Source organism: Helicoverpa armigera, chromosome 15 (genome assembly GCF_030705265.1).
Source record: "Helicoverpa armigera isolate CAAS_96S chromosome 15, ASM3070526v1, whole genome shotgun sequence".
NCBI lineage: Eukaryota > Metazoa > Arthropoda > Insecta > Lepidoptera > Noctuidae > Helicoverpa > Helicoverpa armigera.
Window position 1 is genome coordinate 10,722,792 of NC_087134.1, and position 18,386 is coordinate 10,741,177.

At 38.1% G+C, this 18,386-nt stretch overlaps 5 protein-coding genes across 6 annotated transcripts in view; all 5 read right to left on the reverse strand.

Moving 5' to 3' along the window:
* Window positions 1-18,386, reverse strand: part of LOC110377914 (protein prickle) — a 272,653-nt gene that overhangs the window by 190,341 nt on the left and 63,926 nt on the right. Inside the window, exon 1 of one of the 2 annotated variants that reach the window (XM_064038079.1) lies at window positions 13,167-13,369. The exons of the other annotated variant lie outside the window; for it this stretch is intronic. Within the exon in view, the coding sequence (XP_063894149.1) occupies window positions 13,167-13,303 (137 nt within the window). The 5' untranslated portion in view covers window positions 13,304-13,369. Of the gene's footprint in view, window positions 1-13,166; window positions 13,370-18,386 lie in introns of those variants that run through there. 2 annotated transcript variants of the gene reach the window in all.
* On the reverse strand, window positions 380-1,231 carry LOC110377922 (general odorant-binding protein 1). Its single transcript, XM_021336977.3, has 3 exons — window positions 1,067-1,231; window positions 787-967; window positions 380-562 (listed from the first exon to the last, which is right to left on the reverse strand). Exons 1-3 carry the CDS (start codon window positions 1,196-1,198, stop codon window positions 381-383), a joined length of 495 nt encoding a protein of 164 aa, XP_021192652.3. The 5' UTR covers window positions 1,199-1,231; the 3' UTR covers window position 380.
* Window positions 1,479-2,709, reverse strand: LOC110377918 (general odorant-binding protein 1). The gene is made up of 3 exons (XM_021336974.3): window positions 2,560-2,709; window positions 1,943-2,126; window positions 1,479-1,804 (listed from the first exon to the last, which is right to left on the reverse strand). Exons 1-3 carry the CDS (start codon window positions 2,677-2,679, stop codon window positions 1,494-1,496), a joined length of 615 nt encoding a protein of 204 aa, XP_021192649.3. The 5' UTR covers window positions 2,680-2,709; the 3' UTR covers window positions 1,479-1,493.
* On the reverse strand, window positions 3,204-4,829 carry LOC110377920 (pheromone-binding protein). Its single transcript, XM_021336976.3, has 3 exons — window positions 4,660-4,829; window positions 4,219-4,399; window positions 3,204-3,780 (listed from the first exon to the last, which is right to left on the reverse strand). Exons 1-3 carry the CDS (start codon window positions 4,804-4,806, stop codon window positions 3,596-3,598), a joined length of 513 nt encoding a protein of 170 aa, XP_021192651.3. The 5' UTR covers window positions 4,807-4,829; the 3' UTR covers window positions 3,204-3,595.
* On the reverse strand, window positions 6,444-8,567 carry LOC126055545 (general odorant-binding protein 2). The gene is made up of 3 exons (XM_064038259.1): window positions 8,413-8,567; window positions 7,960-8,140; window positions 6,444-6,745 (listed from the first exon to the last, which is right to left on the reverse strand). The coding sequence occupies exons 1-3, from the start codon at window positions 8,539-8,541 to the stop codon at window positions 6,567-6,569; spliced, it is 489 nt and encodes a 162-aa protein (XP_063894329.1). The 5' UTR covers window positions 8,542-8,567; the 3' UTR covers window positions 6,444-6,566.

Genomic DNA, 18,386 nt, shown 5'->3' on the forward strand with positions numbered 1-18,386 from the left:
ATGCACGACAAACATTACGATGTAGTCGTATATTTCGACGCTACAGTCCAGGCAGTACGAACAAACTGATTCTGGACATCTTAGCAGGTAATTTATTGATCTAAGAGGAACTATACCAAAAACATACCTACGTACATGTCATTGTCAGTCAAAAAATCCATATTACATTAAATTGTGCTTCCAAAATCACTCCAAAATATGTGTGATGTGATGGTGAATTCTGATAAATATGTTTCAGCCGATTTAATAAAACGCAAAATCGGGCAAAAATTAGTCAAGAAATTGAATAAAATATGATTATGACCTGAAGTTGGAAACCGGAATCATTCTATGAAATAAAACACCATCTCTATCATTTGTGTATTATTCACAGTATTTTTCTATATCTCAGTGAGCACCTCGCTGACAATGACCTCGACCTTGGGTTGCCAGTCCAGTTCGTGGATGCCGGTGCGGAAGCACTTGGCTACCTCCAGGACTCGGAGACACTCGTCACCGTCTTGTTCGTGCTTCTTCTCGCACTCGTGTATTATCGTCACTATCTTTGACGCTACTTCATCCCCTGTAAATTTTTAACAAGATTTTTATAAGCTTCGAGAAACAGCGCTCCTTAATATTGAATTGCACACTTGGATCTTGGAGATCCTCAATTTCCCTCTCAAGGATCTGACTGGCTTCCAATTGGATTTTATTGCAATACCAAAATGAATGATATCATAAATTATGTAATCAAATTGCACGTAACCTGAAGTTTAAGTTAAAATATCTCATGATTATGTAACAAACCAGCGCCATGTTTCTTGGCGAACTCGGCGGCGTTGCCGTGGTGCATCCTGCCGTTGGCGTCCAGTAGGTCCAGCTTCTTGCTCATGCAGATGATGGCGCAGCCCGTGTCTCTGCCCAGCAGCGAGTACTCCAGCTTCCAGAAGTGAAACAAGTCTGCCAAGATCTGCTCGTTCAAGTTCAGCTACAACAATTGATAGGCCCGTTGCAAATTTGATTCAACTCTCGAAAGTTTCTGCCAAAATAATTCTGTTTATTTCTCCAAATGATACTGAAAACTCACCTCGTGTTTACACTCCTCCAAAACCTTAACAAATCCTGAAGTTATATACTGCATAGCGTCTTTCGAAGGTTCTGCCTTTCTCACACTTACGGCCAAAACCACGAGCGCGAAAAAGACGTGTCTCGATCCCATTTCTGACAGTGTATCCACCAGAGTGATGTTACATTGTTCCTTATATACCAGGAATTAGCAGTTTTTAACAGCCGTGGCTAATTACTGACAGCGGGTCATCGCGAGCAGGTGATGAGACGTTTGGTACAAGTGTCGGCTAATTACCGCTCATTACATAGTTAACACGTTTGCCAATTTCATTAGTCTTCAGTTTTCATGGAAACGAGATACAATTAAAGCCTTTGAGTGTTGCCAATTTTCACCATAAAAAACAAGTATGATTCAAAAGTTTATTAATAAACATAAATCATTTTTATTAACTCTTTTTGAAAACGTAATCAAAGAGCCGTCGTAGACCACTATAAGTTTCCTGCTTGACATTGCTGCGTCGTTTGGAGGCTTCTATCGCCCTGGCCACTTGGTCGTCAGACACCTGTTCGGGCTCGGCTCCTGGGGGCAGCTCCGTGCGGTTCCAGTAGTCCTTCTGCGGCGCCCAGCGGAGCTGCACGATGCCGTACCGGAAGCACTGCGCCAGCTCAAACGCGGCCTCACACTTACTGGTGATTGCGTTCGTGGCTCGCTTGCAAAGAAGCAGCAGTTCTATTAACCTGTCTGCCATTATATCGTCTGAAAAGTTCATTAAACGTAAAGGAAAGTTTTATTAAGTGTAATTCTAATGATTAGAGTATATAGTATACGTCTGATACAATTTCTATTTAGTGGCTGCCATGTTTGGTTAAGTACTGTACGAAGTCTAATATTTACCCGCCCCCGCTGCTTTGTAGAATTCCTTCACGTTTGCGGCCACTATAGATTTTCCATCTTTAGAGATGAGTTCATTCTTCTCCAAGACGCAGACGAGGACACAGCCGATGTTTTGACTGTTGAGTTCAGCGGTGTCATCCCAGAATTTCAGGAAATCTTGTATCACCTCTTTACCGAAGTCCATCTGGAGATGTCGATGACGTTAGTAGAAATAAGAGAGTATCAATAAAGAAGCTCACAGGGTCTCAAGAAACATCAAGAGATTGTTAGTTGGTACTTAGCGGAGCGTCATGTCACTTTTTCGGAGCCATTTAAAGAATGTTTTTGGTATAAAAAGGCATTTTATACCAAAAATGTATTAGTGTCGCGTGTAGGTATATACCCATACTCATATAACTTTTATGTGTGCTTTTAATATTTAAATGTAAGCCTATCATTGTTAAGGGCAGTATTTACTCAACATTCGGCTCGTTATTATTTCTAACCCGAACTCAACCTCATATGGCGACCGATTAGATATCTATGAGTTTTTATTGGTTTTACATAAAGCGCATAATTTCACAATTTCGTTATCTCAACTCATTTCAACAGAACTTTATAAAATTCGTACGAAATACCTCCTCCTGACACTCGAGCACCATGTCTCCAATGCTGGTGCTCATGGCCCTCAGCACAGAGTCCTCATTCCTCCCCAGCACCAGTTGTAACACCACAGTTATCACCAAAATCTCCTTCATGATTGAAAGTACTCAAAGTTCTACTGTTTCTTATTTAAATGAGAGCAACTATAATGTTACCGTCGGCGAACAAATTGAAGTGATTGAACAACGTGTTGGATTAATTACTTCGTTAATTGAATTCGTGTTTTCGATGTATTGAGATAATCGCGTTAGATTGTGTAGCGTAAAGATACTCGTGGCTTACTTAAACTGGTTCAGATTAAAGGATAATCTACTCGTAGTTATAATCAGACAGAAAATTATCTTTGTTTTATTTAATCTAGCGAGCCGAGTGAAAATCTTAATGTACTTTTCAAAGCACCCATATGCAGACTGGGATATCTTATATTATAGCAAATTATATGTCATTTAAAATAAAGCCTGAATACATCATAGACCTAGTAATATTTAGCATATTCGTTGAAGTAAAAAGGGAAGGAGGGAAACATAAACATTGTAATCTACATAATAAATCCAAAATAATCAGAAATTCATTTTATTGGTTTCTTTATGTTGGACCAATGAAAAATAAAACAAAACGATGATGTAGATTTGCTTTAATAAGATCACATCAAGTATTGCAGCTTAAGACTACCCTTCCCTTGACGCGCTGGCGAGGCGGGAGATTCACTTGCACGACTTACTCTATCCGCGGTCCGTTGAACATGCCAGGCTGTTTGATCATCAACTAACAAATAATATAAGAGAAATCAGATACTACAAAGATTATATACAGCATTATATAAAAGGCCACAACGAAGTATGCGTAGGCATAATGTCGAAAGCAGACAGAATTTTCGCAAGCGACAAATAAAATACAACACAAAGGAACAGTTAAGTATAGTTATGTTTCCTGCTTTTATAGGTTTGTAAGAGAAATAGAATAATAGACATAAAAATAAATCGAGGTAAGGTAACAGAAATCACAGCCAAGTTAGACTTCGGCCAAGACTTCTCCGACGACGAGCTCCATGCTGGGCGCCCAGTTGAGCTCGTGTATCTTGGCCTTGAAGCACTTGGCCACGTTGAGGGTCTTCATGCAGGGGTCGTCTGCCACGTCAGGAGTGGACTGCGCGCAGCCGTGGATCAGGTCTACCAGCTGCTTAGCCATAGCATCGTCTGAAAGGGGGATTATTAATGTTAGGTCTTCGGTGTCCGTTTTTAGTGAACTTGCTAGCTGTTCGCTGACTTTAAAAAAATGCTAGCATTATTAAAGCCTTTTTAAATCTCCATCTAAATCTGAAATCTTGTCGAGGTATTTTCCAATAGAAATTTGCGTGACATTTCACTTTCTCGATCAATTTTCCGCTTCAATCGTTCGGAATACTCGCTGAGTCACATTTAATTTTGTAAAGCACTCCCTTTGGAATAAGCTGAACTATCGCACTTTGAAATACATATTTATAGATAGATAGCTTGAAAGAATAAATAGATGGAGAGGAACTTGGAGATTCTACAGCATTTACAAGGGTCTGTAAAACCTACTACTGTCCTGCTCAATATTCAATACCACTTGTGGAGCATTAAAATTGTCATAGGTTTAAATGTGTATCTAACCAGCGCCATGTTTCTTGGCGAACTCCTGCGCCTTGCCGTGATGCAGCTTGAGCTCCTGGTCCAGTAGCTCCAGCTTGGAGGAGAGGCAGAGGATGGCGCAGCCTGTCTGTCTGTTCGTGAACTCGTAGCCTTCCTTCCAGAAGTTGTAGAAGTCTGTCGTCACCGAGTCGGGGAGATCCATCTACAATTTGAGGAGACAAGTTGTCTTATGAGCAAATAAATACGGGATAATTGCCAGCCAAAATTAGGAAAGATCATAAATCATTCAAGAGAACGAGCCATAAGCACATTAAAATTTTGGTTTTTAAAAAATTTTGCTAGACCATAGAATTTTCTGGTTGAAATGCTCAGCGTTCTTGTACATTGTTCAGTTCAAGAATACTTCATTTTAATGAAATGGAATATATAATCTTCTCTACAAAATCCCATTGGCAAACTCACCTCTTTCTTACAGTCTTCTAAGGGCTTAGCGAAATTCATAGAGAGGTTCTTAATAACATCTTGCGACGCGTCCACCCTGATGAACAGCCACGCAGCCACCACCAGCGCCAGCCTGACCGACATCATGGTCGATCGATGGAACTCCATTGTGCCCCCACATGGACAGGCCTCGCTTATATCTAGCTCTAATTAGCCATTAATTAGAAGTCAGGCCGACGCGACAATGAGCCCTCGTCTTAATTACACGAGTGAGTTAATTAGTGTAGCTTCATTCATGGAAATTCTGATGATGATCACGTGTGGATGTGATTGGGGATAAACACTGTGGTCAGGTACTGTTGGGCTGTCAGCAGCTGTCATGTCAATCGTAGGTCAGTTAGTTGAGTCCCTTGAATTGAATTGGTCGTCGTCTAAGCTCTTGAAGTCTTTGGATCTCGGGTAAATATTATATTAGCAGAGGATACGAGTTCAACTATCCGTTCACTTGTTGGTTTCAACTTATTCGGTTTTATGTATTAATTCAATTAAAGCTATTAAGAAACAGGGCTGGAGTTGCTTTACATATGATATTGATTCGAAAGTACACTCGTATATTGTGTTCACACGACAATTTGCGAGGAAAGGATATATGTGCGGAAAATCCGCTGGTGTTCAAACGATGTACACTGTTAGAACATCTTGCTGCCGTGTAAATTTAATTCAATATATATTTAAACTTTATCGCTTTAAATAATTAAATTTTAATTTTGTTGGTCCTTTGTCTAACAAATATTACACTCATACATACATAATTGTCTGTCTAACAAACATTTCAGGCGTACGTACATAATTATTTACAGACGATTTATATAAGGAGGTATTGCATAAAATAACATTTTTATTATATACCATTATAACTACACCACAGAGAAATAGTAAAGAAGTATTTGTCGTATAGTAACTACGAATCACATCACCTGCCGAGCGTTTTCTAAAATATGCTAGGGTCGGCTTTCAGGTCTATCTAACCGAATGCAGCTATGTACAAGTGATTTATTAAGAAACAACTGACTATCTGACCTCCTCAACCCACTTACCCGGGCAACCCAATACCCCCAGGTGAGACTGGTTGGCAGACTTATTGGCTCCTGACTACCCGTTACGACTGCCAAAGCTGTTCAATGACAGCCGAGACCCACAGTATAAAGTGCCCTCCTAAACATAGTCATTGGAGTCCAATATATACTTAGAAAGTACATACAAACTTAGAAATTGGTAGCATTGGCCAGATTGGTACTTGCCTCACCTGGAATCGAACCTACACCCTCATGCTCGAGAGCTTGGTTGTTTACCCGCTGGCCATCGCGACTTTTTTCCACTAGGTCACCACGACCTTTATAACTACAGATGGTACACAAATGGTTACTTCGAATGTATGGATAAAAACCGAGATGGGTGACAAATCTGCATTGCTTAAACTCGTGTGTGTAATTGATTATTTCCATTCAAGATAGTAATAGGATTTCAAGACATAATTTGTCTAATGCCAGTGCGAGTTGCGTAACAATGTAACAGTTCGTAACTAATTCGTCATTTGTGAATGAAATGTTCAGTTTTAATTAAAGAAATTTTGGGAGATGTAAATCATTTTAATTTTAATTAATGTATCGTCTTTTCGTATTGTTCTAATAATGCTAAGAGAGACATTTGAAAACGCTGAAATAATTATAAGTTCAAGTTCATTGATACGAATAGTGACATTTTAATAAGGGCTTGAGGAATTAAAGATTAAAAAAACATCAAGCTATCACTTATCACAAACATTATAATAATAACAACAAATCATTTTTTTTTTACATTTTTCATTGCATTTAACCTAACAGCTGTAAGCGGTGAGTAGTCCATTATCATCAGGTTCCTCTCCATCATCAGTACTTCTCCATGACGGCCTCTATCATGGCGACTTCGGGCGCGATGCCGGCCGCCTTGGCGTCCACCTTGAAGCAAGCAGCTACCTTCACCACGCGGTCACAGTCGTCTGTCATCGTGTCGTACTTCTTCTCACAGTTGTGGATTAGCTCCACCAGCTTTTCGGAAAGGACATGACCTGTGTGAGAGACGATGGATAGAATGAATATAATAAAAACGCAGATGACGTCAGATAAAGGACTATAAAAAATCATGCTGCACCGACCACTAATATGTAGATAAAACAAGGACTTATGCTGCAGGATGGATGAATCATATAATATATCATGTCAACGTTATACATATTTAGGTAGAGGATGAGTTCATTCACATTCAGTTACCAAGAAACATTTCTAATGTATCATTAACATTATATTACTGAATTCAACATTCATACAAACATAAATAAACATTTATTGCAATCGTGTTACACAACGATATTGCTAAATCCTTTCGTAGCTTCTAATGATAGACCTACTTATTTTGTACGCTGCATAGCGAATGCAATTCAATTCTACAAATGTATTAATGATTCTTAATATTATGTGTTTACTTATTGATTTATTTACGATTCTAAAAATTAAACGTCTGCTCTTGATACGGAAAGACGTTATAGTTATATAAGTTCGTAATAAAACAGTACTGTCAAAACAAAGACAAGGAATATAGAAACTCCCAATTTAACTACTTTAGCCCATAACTTGCAAGTAACTGCAGAACACGGTCTTTGAGCAGTAGTCGCAGCAATAAATCCAGGTAAAACAATATGGCTGACAGATTGCAACGCTCGCGTGACCTTTGTTTCAGTTGCATGTGCAACCAAAGGAATTATGTGAACAGCCGTAAATCACGAGCGGTAACAATAAATACACCAACGGAATAAAGGAAATAGCTATTTTGAAACTAGAAAGAATAATTTGCAACTGAGCAGGAGTCTACAACTGCTACAGGCTACTTATTCGCTACAACCAAACCAGTCCTTGATAGGAGTTTCGTACTAATTTCGCAATTCTATGGAGCCTATAATTTATTATGAAATTAAGTTGTTGACATTCCAATTGGTTTCTACTATCAGAATTATCACTAGGTACTAATATTATAAAGCTGAAGTCTGTTTGGTTTAAAGAGCTCTCAAGAAATACTGGACCTATTGGAAAAATATTTCAATGTAGATGGAATGTGTATCGAGTAATGTTGTAAGCTACATTCGGGTGTGCGGAGTAGTTTCCGCGAGACGCGGGTAAAATCGTTAGCGTAACCTAGTCTGACACATCACATATTTGAAGAAGCGGCACTATTTCCACCTGTCTGAGTACCCAAGAGTATCTCATCTCATGAACTGCATCAACGTACCATTAGGGAAGCTCTTGACGTAGTCATGCATGTTGACGTGATGCATCCTGGAGTCGTCCTGCAGCAGCGAGAACTTGTTGGACATGCAGATGATGGCGCAGCCCAGCTCCCGGTGCACCACCTCGAAGTCCTCGCGCCAGAAGTGCTGGAACTCCTCCAGCACTTCCGCTGATAACCCTGACTGCAAGCGCAAGAGGATAAGTAGTTGCAATGTCAAAGTGAAATCATTTATTTAATTTAGGCATTTACAATGTTACATAGATGCACATAAATACCATGATAATCTTCAAATAGGTCACCCGTAAATTTTTACACTAATTGACAACTTGTGCCATGTTGGTCAGTCCTCGGCAAATAACTTTAACTAAGTATGTTTCGTTTTAGCTTACATAGCAAAACATTAAAGGTACTTTTTAACCAATCGATTATATGTAGGTAAATAATGAATCTTACCTCTTCCCTGCACTCCTCAAGCGCCTTTCCAAAATGTGCAGTGACATGGCTCATCACCTCGGCAGTGCCTATCACCGAGCCGGTGAGCGTCGCCATGGCAACCAGCAACAAACAACTCTTCGACGTCATCTTGTATCAAGTGAGTCTCACACACAGGACACCACATTTATATCATAGCTTAACTTTTTTTACTTCTATCAATTGTATACTATTAATCAAACAAACACATCTGCGGGTTTAACAACCCCTATTTCAACAGTATAAAGTCTAGATTGGTTTAGCTTAGCTACAGTGTTACCTAAGTCGGTCTCAAGCTGATGATTTTGTCCAAAGACATAGGTAATACGCATGCTACGTGTAATGATGGTGTGATGGCATATTGCCAGTCATAGCGAACCTGGTGGTTTGCCTAATGACTGCCACTTACTGCTCACGTATCATTCACCACAGGCTAGGCAGGTACGGTCCTACAGCGATTAATCAAGTGTATGTTTAAATAGAATCAATACAGCATAAGTAATGGATCATAAATTGTGAACAGGCGCGTTTGGACCACCTAGGTGCGTCTCGCCCGTCAAGTGGATTACCTGCTTAAACGATTTTGCATAAACACTATAGGAAATTGTAGAGGAGTATTCACGTGAATCTTTTCCACCCGACTGCGGAGAAGTGTTATTATACAGTACTTTCGTAGAGATCACGTGGTCACCAAAATTACCATATTTGCATATTTTTTTGTAAGAAAATTGTCTTAATTGACAACAAGTTGCAAGTTTTCTTACAGTAAGGAAAGTTAAAACTAATGTATTAAATCAGTCACGTAGACTATCAAATCACAAACGATCGTCTGAACATTTCGAGGGTTATACAAACCCTTCACAGGTGCAAAATAACAGCCTCAACTCGCAATACAATTTTACGATATTTATTGTTAGTACGAGCCCGTATAATGCACCTGTGGAGGTAAGGATGAAAGTAAAGCAGGTGAGAACCATCAAATATAAATAAATTTATAACTTACACTTCCGTTAAGAGCAGAAATAAAAGTAAACCTGAGGATTTTCATATTTCGTCAAAAATGTTCAATGTAAAATGTAAGAGATAATGACGCAAAATACAACCGGTAAAAGCGATCAAACATACAAAACCTACCGACATCTAAATTGGGAACATACACCTTTTTGGGAAGTCGGTAAAAAAACCCCTTCCCGTGAATTAAACCAGCTAGGCACCCAAAATCAAACTACGAAAAAACACCATTACCCTTACAAAGAAACTCCATTAATCCTTCTAAGGTAAGCTGCCTTATACCATATTTTTCACCACTTCTACAATAAAATTGCCTTTGGCCAGTTTCCACGTTAGTTCAGGATTCGGGCCACGTTTCCCATAGCACGGGCCATTGCTCGCCACTGGCTGTGGGGTACATACGTGACGCCTGCCTACCCTCTCGCGTGCTAGCGTGATGCATTGCATCGGGTGACGGTATTACGCGATTTAAGGGAAAATTTGGTAAATGGAATCGATAAGTTTTATATAGGTTTAGAAATTTTGTGATGTACCTAATTTAAGAAATAGAGTTATTTGTTAAACAAAGGTGCAGCGTTTTAAGTTTAATTTATTTTATTTCTCTAGTCTGGAGGATAAAAACAACTTTTGAAATCAAATATTGAACAGTAAAAACGCTCTTCCCGAGATGGTGGGTTGTAGAAAATATTATTTTATCTTTGCAGTAGTCAATAATAAACTTAAGTTAGAGTAGTGCAGAAATGCAGTTAAGAGTAAGGTTTTACAATAAATAAGCTCATCTGCCAACAGTTGTTTTAAACTAAGTTTCTTACGCAAAAGAACGCATATAAATCTTAGTGTTTATTTTGCAGTACACAGCTACCTTAATTTTCCACCGAGTAAGGTTTAAATCAATTATATGGTTGCACTTTTAGTGCGTTTTACTGACAACTGGGCGCAATTTTGAATATAGCATGAACCGCTAAACTTACTATGTTAAGGAACTACTGTGAGTGAAATATAGAACACTGTTTTACTGGAATGTTCTTCAGTAGCTGAAGATTGTTGCTGCGAAGAAAAGCATTCCAACGTCAAGTAAAAGTTAAGTTGAGGTATGGTTAGAAGGTACTTTGTTATAATGAACGTACCTTGAGTAAGGCAAATAAGGTGCTCGTTGAATAAACTTCGAAAAAACCAGAAAAATGAAAAGGAAAATATTTTTCATTTTTCTGGTTTTATTGGTGGTACAAAAATTGGGTGAAAAATTCAGCACTATTTGATAACAGTAATGACAACAATATACAATATTATTGTTTCCTATCATTAATTCCAGTAATTTCCTGCAGACCCTGGCGCCCACCCATCCATCATAGGTGTCGAGGTAAGCAAGGCACAGCGATCTGTCAGCAGTAATGAGTATACTTTGACAGCTCTTCTGAAGGGGAGAAGCAAAATGGCCGCCGCGCTGATAGAATATGTTCGTGTTTCTTTCACTAATGGTGTTAAACTCGGTACCTGGTGATTTTTCTTGTGTTATTTATGGTAATTTGGAAAATTAATGGTTTTGATGCAAGTTTTGATAAGAGGGTGAAAGTAAATTATTGTAAATATGCATGAAAATATTTCAGTCAATAAAATGAATGAAAAGCATAGTTTTAGGTAGAGTGACTTCAAAGCAGGTTTGTTTTGTAGACATCTGTTTTATTTAACTTTTTTATTGGAGAAAAGATAAACATTGTTTTCTTTCTCCACAAAGACACAAAACAATCACAGTATTCAGCCTATAAACTAAAGGGGGAGCCCACAATGAGTAATAGTCAGTGTTGCCAGCCTCGCGATCACTCCCCATTCGCCTCACGTAGTGTTGCCAGGGGAGAAATAAATATTTCCCGCGAAAATCCGCGGCCTGTTCTATATGTAAATTTTTATGTTTTTTCCATCAAATAAAGTTGTGTCGTGTGTGGTTTTATAATTTTACAGTTCAGGAGCAGGTGTGAGAAACAACAAACGGAAATATTTGTGCACGAAATATTGGCAGCGTAATAAAATAAAATAGAAAGACGTTTTCTTTTCGGATGCAGCAAATTTTGAAAATTTGATTTTCCTTTGTTGTATTTCCATTTCGTTGAAATAAGGTAAATCTGTAAGTAACATTGGCAGACCGTTGAAAATGAGATGTATTTTATTCCTCTCTGTAAATTAGATGCAGCAGGTACTGAAAACTGAATGTTTGTCCACGTCTGCGTCTGTTTTCTAGGATAAATTGTCATTCGTGCAATACACAGGCTACAAAGCTCCTTAAGTTATACATATGTATAATTAATCAGAAACTCAATACATTTAAATAGGTAACTAGAAATCCACATAGTTCATTTTAAAAATAACAATTATGTTTTACGCAAATAAAGTTAACAAAAATAATAAATTATACATTTTTCATGAATGTATTTAATATAGGCACTGGAACCAAAAGTTCCCAATATTCGTTCCTTTTCAACGTATATGTCCATACATCAAGTTTAATGAAATACTCAGAGGCACTGCAATAATCCATCACCCTGTCGGGCAGTCTGCACTGCGACAAACTTATCTTTACACCTCAAAGTGCACTTTATCTTCGCCAAAGTACCACAGCCGAGTGCAAACAAAACTTTGTTTTAAAACACCATTAGTAAATTTCGTCGCCGAACGTGTCAAAGAAAAATGTGTCTTCGTACAACGGGATACAGGTTAAAAATAAAGGTGAAACACTGTTTCGTAAAAGTCAAAACAGAAGTAAAGTTTAACAAAGTTACTTGCACTCCTGAAAAACTATGAAAAGCATTTCCACTTATTCCCAAAAGTCACAAGGTTGATTTTCGTGTAGCACGTGTTTCAGTTGCAGACAACGATAAATTGGTTACTGGAGGAAATAGATTCCTCGGGGAATTCACCATTTTTCAAGAAAACAGCGCTTTGAATACCAAATGTGAGGAAACAATGACTTAATACCCACGACTTTGCATTGACGACACACTCTGCGTTTATTCCAACAACTCAGCTAATTTAGAAGTGTTCCTGGTAACTTATTTTTATATACTACTAGCGCCCCGGCTTCTCACGGCATAACAGTATTTCCCCACTATTTAATGGATGTTATTATAAATATAAACCTTCCTCTTCAACCACTCTATCTATTAAAAAAAACTGCATCAAAATCCGTTGCGTAGTTTTGAAGATTGGACAGGGATGTAGGGACAGAAAAAGCGACATTGTTTTATACTATGTAGTGATTAAAATATCCATAGAATAAGAGCTAGGGTTCATTCAGACTGGTCAGCCAGTAGGCAGTTCACCTTGACCGGCTTCTCACTATGCATGTAAGTCATCTTGTCGCACGATGTGATTTATTTTACGACTGTCCAGTCTGACCCGCTGCTTGTTCTATGACTCACACATATACTAGTATTTATAGATATCGGATCATAAATCACCATGATGTTTACATTTACATATACGACTGAGTGAATTTTGTGCCGATTTCTAGATAGATACCCAGTTTTTTTTTTGCAAATAGTACTGACAACATCAAACAAAACAGTCAAAAGTAAGTGAGTGTTACACTTTAGTTTTGTTTGTGAATAATTATAAATATGCATCAGTTTGAACATTCATTGGTGAACCTAATTAAATAAAACATTGTTAATATTTATCACACTTCACCCAACTTCAGCTATCGCCGAGCTCGCCAGCAAGCTGTCACTCACCTGGCTATAGTGTGCAGATGCGCGCTGGTGGCCAGCTTGACGAGCGGGCGCTGCGGCGGCCGGCTGGGCCGCGTCGGTGGGCTGTATGTGTACTCGGCAGCGGGCGCGCCCGTCAGCCACGACCAGTGCTCCGTCATCGTCAGGGTACTTGGGTTACACTATCACAATGTACACTGCACTATGTCTAATGTGTTAATTTTGTTTTGGAGTTTTAATTTATAGATCATTTTCGTATTTTAACGCACTAAAAATAGGTTTAGTTTTAACGAAATGCAACTTAAGATCAAAATAACTCATAATAATTCAAAACGAGAAGCCAATCTATCTATGATCACTAATTTATAATATAACCTTTTTAACATTTTACCCTTAAAAGGACCCTGTGGCTCCCGGTTTTCCGCACTGAAAACACTCTTTAAAATAAAACTAATCTCATCCAAAATACTGATCCTCAGTTCAATAAGCACGTAATATCTCAGATGGGTAAAGTTTCGCATCCACTTTGTGTATTCATCCTTCAAATCCTCGAGTCTTATTAGATTCACAAACGATGATTGATAATGCTGCTCAGTAGTTTAGCACCCTGAAAACTTTCCACTTGATGTACAAATAACAACCTTATAATCAGGCATATAAGGTTATAAATGCACTTGTATCCCAAGGGCTAGTAGCAATTTTAACAATGATTTGAGATATCGCATGAGTTTTCCTAGACAGACGATAAAATAATGACAAGCTAAATTGAACCTTAATAAAACAGCAATAAAATTTAAAGTTCACACTATCCCGAATCACGACTGCAAAACGGGACTATTAAAGTTCCTTTTCAAATGTTATTCAAGAAAGAAACTTGTGACCGTCCTTTACACTCGCTATAGGTTAGAAAGGGAGAGCGTATGCGTATCGGAAGCTCGGAGTAAGCGTTTAATAAGCACTAGGAGTAAGTAAGGTAATAAATCTCTCCGCCCTTAGGCCGGGGCAGCACTGCACGCGATATTCATAGCGACACTTATGTCTGTGACGTCATGCTGTGCACAGAATGAAATTCTTGGAGGAGGCTTCATAAAGGTGGGGTGCAGGAAACTATTTCCATTGGGAGTGTTATTGTGGTGGCGCTGAGATTTATTTGCTTCGTAATAAGAAAACTGAAGAGCGAAATGAAATGATAGGAATACATACATATGCAGCTCTTACTACGAGTAGGTATAAAAGGATAGAAGAAGTTTTACTGGCTAATTAATGTCCGCGGTTTCATTCGCGTCCGGGGAAACTTATTCCCATCAAATATATAGGATAAAATATGTGCATGTCCGCTCCAAGGGACCACTTATTTCTGAGCTGAATTGCATAACAGTTGGTTTAGCCGTTTCAGCTTCATATAAATAAATAACCGCAAACTAAACACAGAAATGAAATGCAAATCCTAGCTACCACAACAATACGCATAACTGTTTACAAGCAGCCCTAGCGAGCGGCGCCGCGGGCTACACCATGTATTACTGATGAATTTGCGAGCGCAGTGCCACCGGGCGACGCTCGTGGTGCTGCATACAACTGCACACATTAATGACGGGTGTATAACTTACTGCAGTTCTTATAAACGTTAGGACTGTTAGGACTTTAGGAGCGCCTGGATTTACAGGCGTTTTGATAACTTTTATAAGTTCAATTATTATTTGTTTTTTATTCAGCAGATTTCATTTTAGCTTCCTGTACAGCAAGAACATTACATACATAACTTAGTTATATTGTCAGTTATGTGCAGGGATAAACAATTTAGAATCTTCTATTTTTCACAAAGGTTTTTCACGTAAGTTCTTATTTTATAGCTTGAGCCTTTTGACCCATGGCATTCTCATTTATGCCACTCGACAGTATAAGTACTACCTATAACTAATTTCTGAGATCGGTTTCACCCGCTTAAAGTAATAACTACTACGCGTAACGTGATAAAATGGCCTACAAAATAAATAAAATATGTTTTCAAATCGTATCAGTAATGTCTGAGATTATTGCGTTGAAGCAAATAAACTTTTCCGCTTTATAATATCCATGACTACTACACAAAACTAACCTATTCCAAAGAATCATCTAGTACTTCATAATATCAGTAGTAGTATTCATTAGTAAAATACATAGTTGTTTGTCTCTGGAAATACCCTAACTGTGTGCGTGACGCGCCAGTGTTTGTCTGCTGTATATTTACGTAAATGTAGATATATACTAGCAATATGTATCATTGTCGGAATTAACTGATTCAATGTTAAGCTACTAAGCTTGGAAGTAATTAACTTACGATAGCTCACGAGACGTACATCGGATTATAAGTTTGACAGAGATTAATTCGGTGAAAATGTTGTGACAACTGAAATTGCGGATTAAGTTAAAGCTTACGAGTATTTTCATAGAATGCGGTATAATTAAATGAACGGAAGCTTAGTCATTAACTCTAAGTTTATTGTTTTGAACCCTTTTAATAGCTTAGTGTAGTAGATACTAAAAATCCTACAAACAAACTGTACCTATCAAAAAATGTTAGGTATAAACGATGACAGGACGTTTCAATAAGATTTTTTTATAAATGATCCACATTTAAATGTTACACTAAACTAACTTTTGCAAACCTAAACAAAAGTAATAAAGCAACTGTCATTTCTATTTAACCAACACCATATGCAAATATTCAATTTCATTGCATTCATCAATACATCAAAGTCCCTATGAGCGACCACCCGCGACCAACAGTCCCAATCACCAAACCGATAGCAATCAACTATCCCGCACAATGCACTAATCTTTCAATACATTTGCTCTGATTAAACTTATCACAATGCACCCCGTCCGCCCCACCAGGGGGGGGGCGTGCACCCCACCCCGCGGGGTGAATGCATATTAAGATTACAGTGATCAGGCTGCGGTTGGCAGATAACAGTACATATGGATTGATTTGTTCGTGTTGTGTGATTGCTATTCACTAATTGCCTAATGGGGATCTGACTAGAAGGGTTCACTATGGATCGGAATGTGTTCGTGTTATATGCACTGTCAGAACGATTATACATCGGACAGGACAAAATAGTTTATTTATTTATTTATTTAGAAATAATAAGCAGAACTATTGTGTTTCTCACCAGCATTTCTCATTTGATCTGCAATTTGGAAAAAATAACCAAACCCAAATATCTAATATTAATTACAATAACATAATTACAAATACAATAATGGTAACACGGTGCAGTTCATCCACTCATGAGTTATCCCCGCAGTTATAAATCACCAGCACAATGGAGGGCGCACTCCCTCACAGGGAGGAACACTCGCGTTATGAGCACAGAGACTGTTTCTATGAACTAGCTATGAACTGTTTGTTAAAACCTCTTATTTTATAATCTCATTTTATTTAAAAACGTGGGTAAAACCGCGGGAAACAAATAGTATCCAAATAATATTGTAAACGTGAAAGTTTGTTTGTTACGCTCTCATGGTAGAACGGCTGAACCGATTTATATAGAACTTGACTTTCATGTAGATTATATCTTGGATATCGAGACGACCCTATAACGGTTATAAGTAGTTGCCTCGGATCGTGAACAAAGCCATGGGCGAAAACTATTGTTACAATAATATTATGTAGGTCACATCGTAGCGACTACGACGTAGCGCTACGGGCTACGACGCTTCCAACCCACCCTGATTAATTTTCAATCAGCTAGGGTACACGCGCTCCATCGCATCTGTGTCGTGCACATAACTATTCTAATGCAAAGGGATGCACCGTTGCACTTGTGGGGTGCGCCGTACACTACATAGCTACGTACGTACATAATTGATCAAACACATTTATCGTTATTTGGGGGCGTGTGTAGACTATAATTGTTGAGTTATTGTGGTCATTCAAAATTATACTAGTCATAGAGCTACTCGTACATAATTTTACTGATCCGATCAATAAGCAACGTGCAGTTTTTATAACAAAATCAACACGGTCCAGTTAACCAAATAAAAAACTTAATTTGAACAAGCCCACAACAGAAGCCGTAGGGCCTCTCCAACTAAACTCTTCCATTAACCCCTTGTATGTTATATGAATACGTTTGAAGATATATGTATATCTCCAGTGTTTAGCTGCACTTTTCGACATTTCACTTCATTATCGCGGGCCGAATCAAAACAAACCGTTTACCAATCAAATTAGGACCTTATCTCAAGTGCAACGAGGTGGAAAATCGTGTGCACACTCCACGGAGGGGATGATTTCCCCATTTAGACCAGACTGCTGTTCGGTACGTAGATGAAATTAAAATATACACGCAGTTGCTGTTTTTAATTTTCTATGCATTGAAAAAAACTACTAGCATCTATTTTACGTATAAATATTCCATATTTAAAATTAATAACGTTTTTTAAATATTATGTTTAAGTTTATTGTATTCTTAGTATTTAGTATATTCTATGGATTGTCTGATATAAACGAAACAACACATAGGTTCCATTAAAACTTTGGATCTGTTAAAAAACAATCGATCGATAAGCTAAGAAGAGAACAAAGAAAATTACTCACAATGCATTCTTACTCACTTTTTGGATTTTTGCCAAATATTAGTACATACATCTATATACAAGAAACATAAGTAATATCAGTATGAACTAGTATGAAGTATAGTTTCGTGGGGCGCCTAACGTTCTCCTACGAGCATCGCGCCGCAGCGTGACTCACTGTAAAGTCCGCACTCACACAGGCGCGGGGACGTTACACGGGCTGCTGCGAGTCAATGTGTGCGTGTAAGGCTAGGTCGCAGTGATAGCGAGTATGATGATAAGCTGAGATTTGTAAGTTGGATTCATGAAAATTATTTATTGATTAGTAATGAGTGTTGGAGGAGCTAATGCTAATTGAAACTAAAGTTGCTGTATAAATTAAATAAATTACAGCTTAGATAGATTCTTATTGGAATCAACAGATTATTAGTGCTAAGATTAGGTTAAATAAAATCAATTTTAGGTTTCTGCTTCCGTTATCAACTTATGATTTAAGTAGGTAGATACTCTTGATATATTTGTTTAGTCCACAAGTCAGGGAAAATCAGGAAGTTCTGGGCATTACGCCTTTAAATTACTGATTAGTATCTAATGTAAAACTTAATTTTTTGCATTCAATTAACTTTTGACACTGCACAAGGGTTAGTAAATAACTACATTTTGACAGTAGCGAGTTTCCCT

Coding starts and splice junctions, on each gene's coding strand:
- LOC110377922 (XM_021336977.3), bottom strand. CDS start 1,198: ATGGGATCGAGACACGTCTTTTTCGCGCTCGTGGTTTTGGCCGTAAGT. Junction 968..1,066: donor TGGAGGAGTGTAAACACGAG/GTGAGTTTTCAG, acceptor CAATTGTTGTAG/CTGAACTTGAACGAGCAGAT. Junction 563..786: donor CGCCAAGAAACATGGCGCTG/GTTTGTTACATA, acceptor AAAAATTTACAG/GGGATGAAGTAGCGTCAAAG.
- LOC110377918 (XM_021336974.3), bottom strand. CDS start 2,679: ATGAAGGAGATTTTGGTGATAACTGTGGTGTTACAACTGGTGCTGGGG. Junction 2,127..2,559: donor TGCTCGAGTGTCAGGAGGAG/GTATTTCGTACG, acceptor CGACATCTCCAG/ATGGACTTCGGTAAAGAGGT. Junction 1,805..1,942: donor CTACAAAGCAGCGGGGGCGG/GTAAATATTAGA, acceptor TGAACTTTTCAG/ACGATATAATGGCAGACAGG.
- LOC110377920 (XM_021336976.3), bottom strand. CDS start 4,806: ATGGAGTTCCATCGATCGACCATGATGTCGGTCAGGCTGGCGCTGGTG. Junction 4,400..4,659: donor TAGAAGACTGTAAGAAAGAG/GTGAGTTTGCCA, acceptor CTCAAATTGTAG/ATGGATCTCCCCGACTCGGT. Junction 3,781..4,218: donor CGCCAAGAAACATGGCGCTG/GTTAGATACACA, acceptor TCCCCCTTTCAG/ACGATGCTATGGCTAAGCAG.
- LOC126055545 (XM_064038259.1), bottom strand. CDS start 8,541: ATGACGTCGAAGAGTTGTTTGTTGCTGGTTGCCATGGCGACGCTCACC. Junction 8,141..8,412: donor TTGAGGAGTGCAGGGAAGAG/GTAAGATTCATT, acceptor TTGCGCTTGCAG/TCAGGGTTATCAGCGGAAGT. Junction 6,746..7,959: donor CGTCAAGAGCTTCCCTAATG/GTACGTTGATGC, acceptor TCTCTCACACAG/GTCATGTCCTTTCCGAAAAG.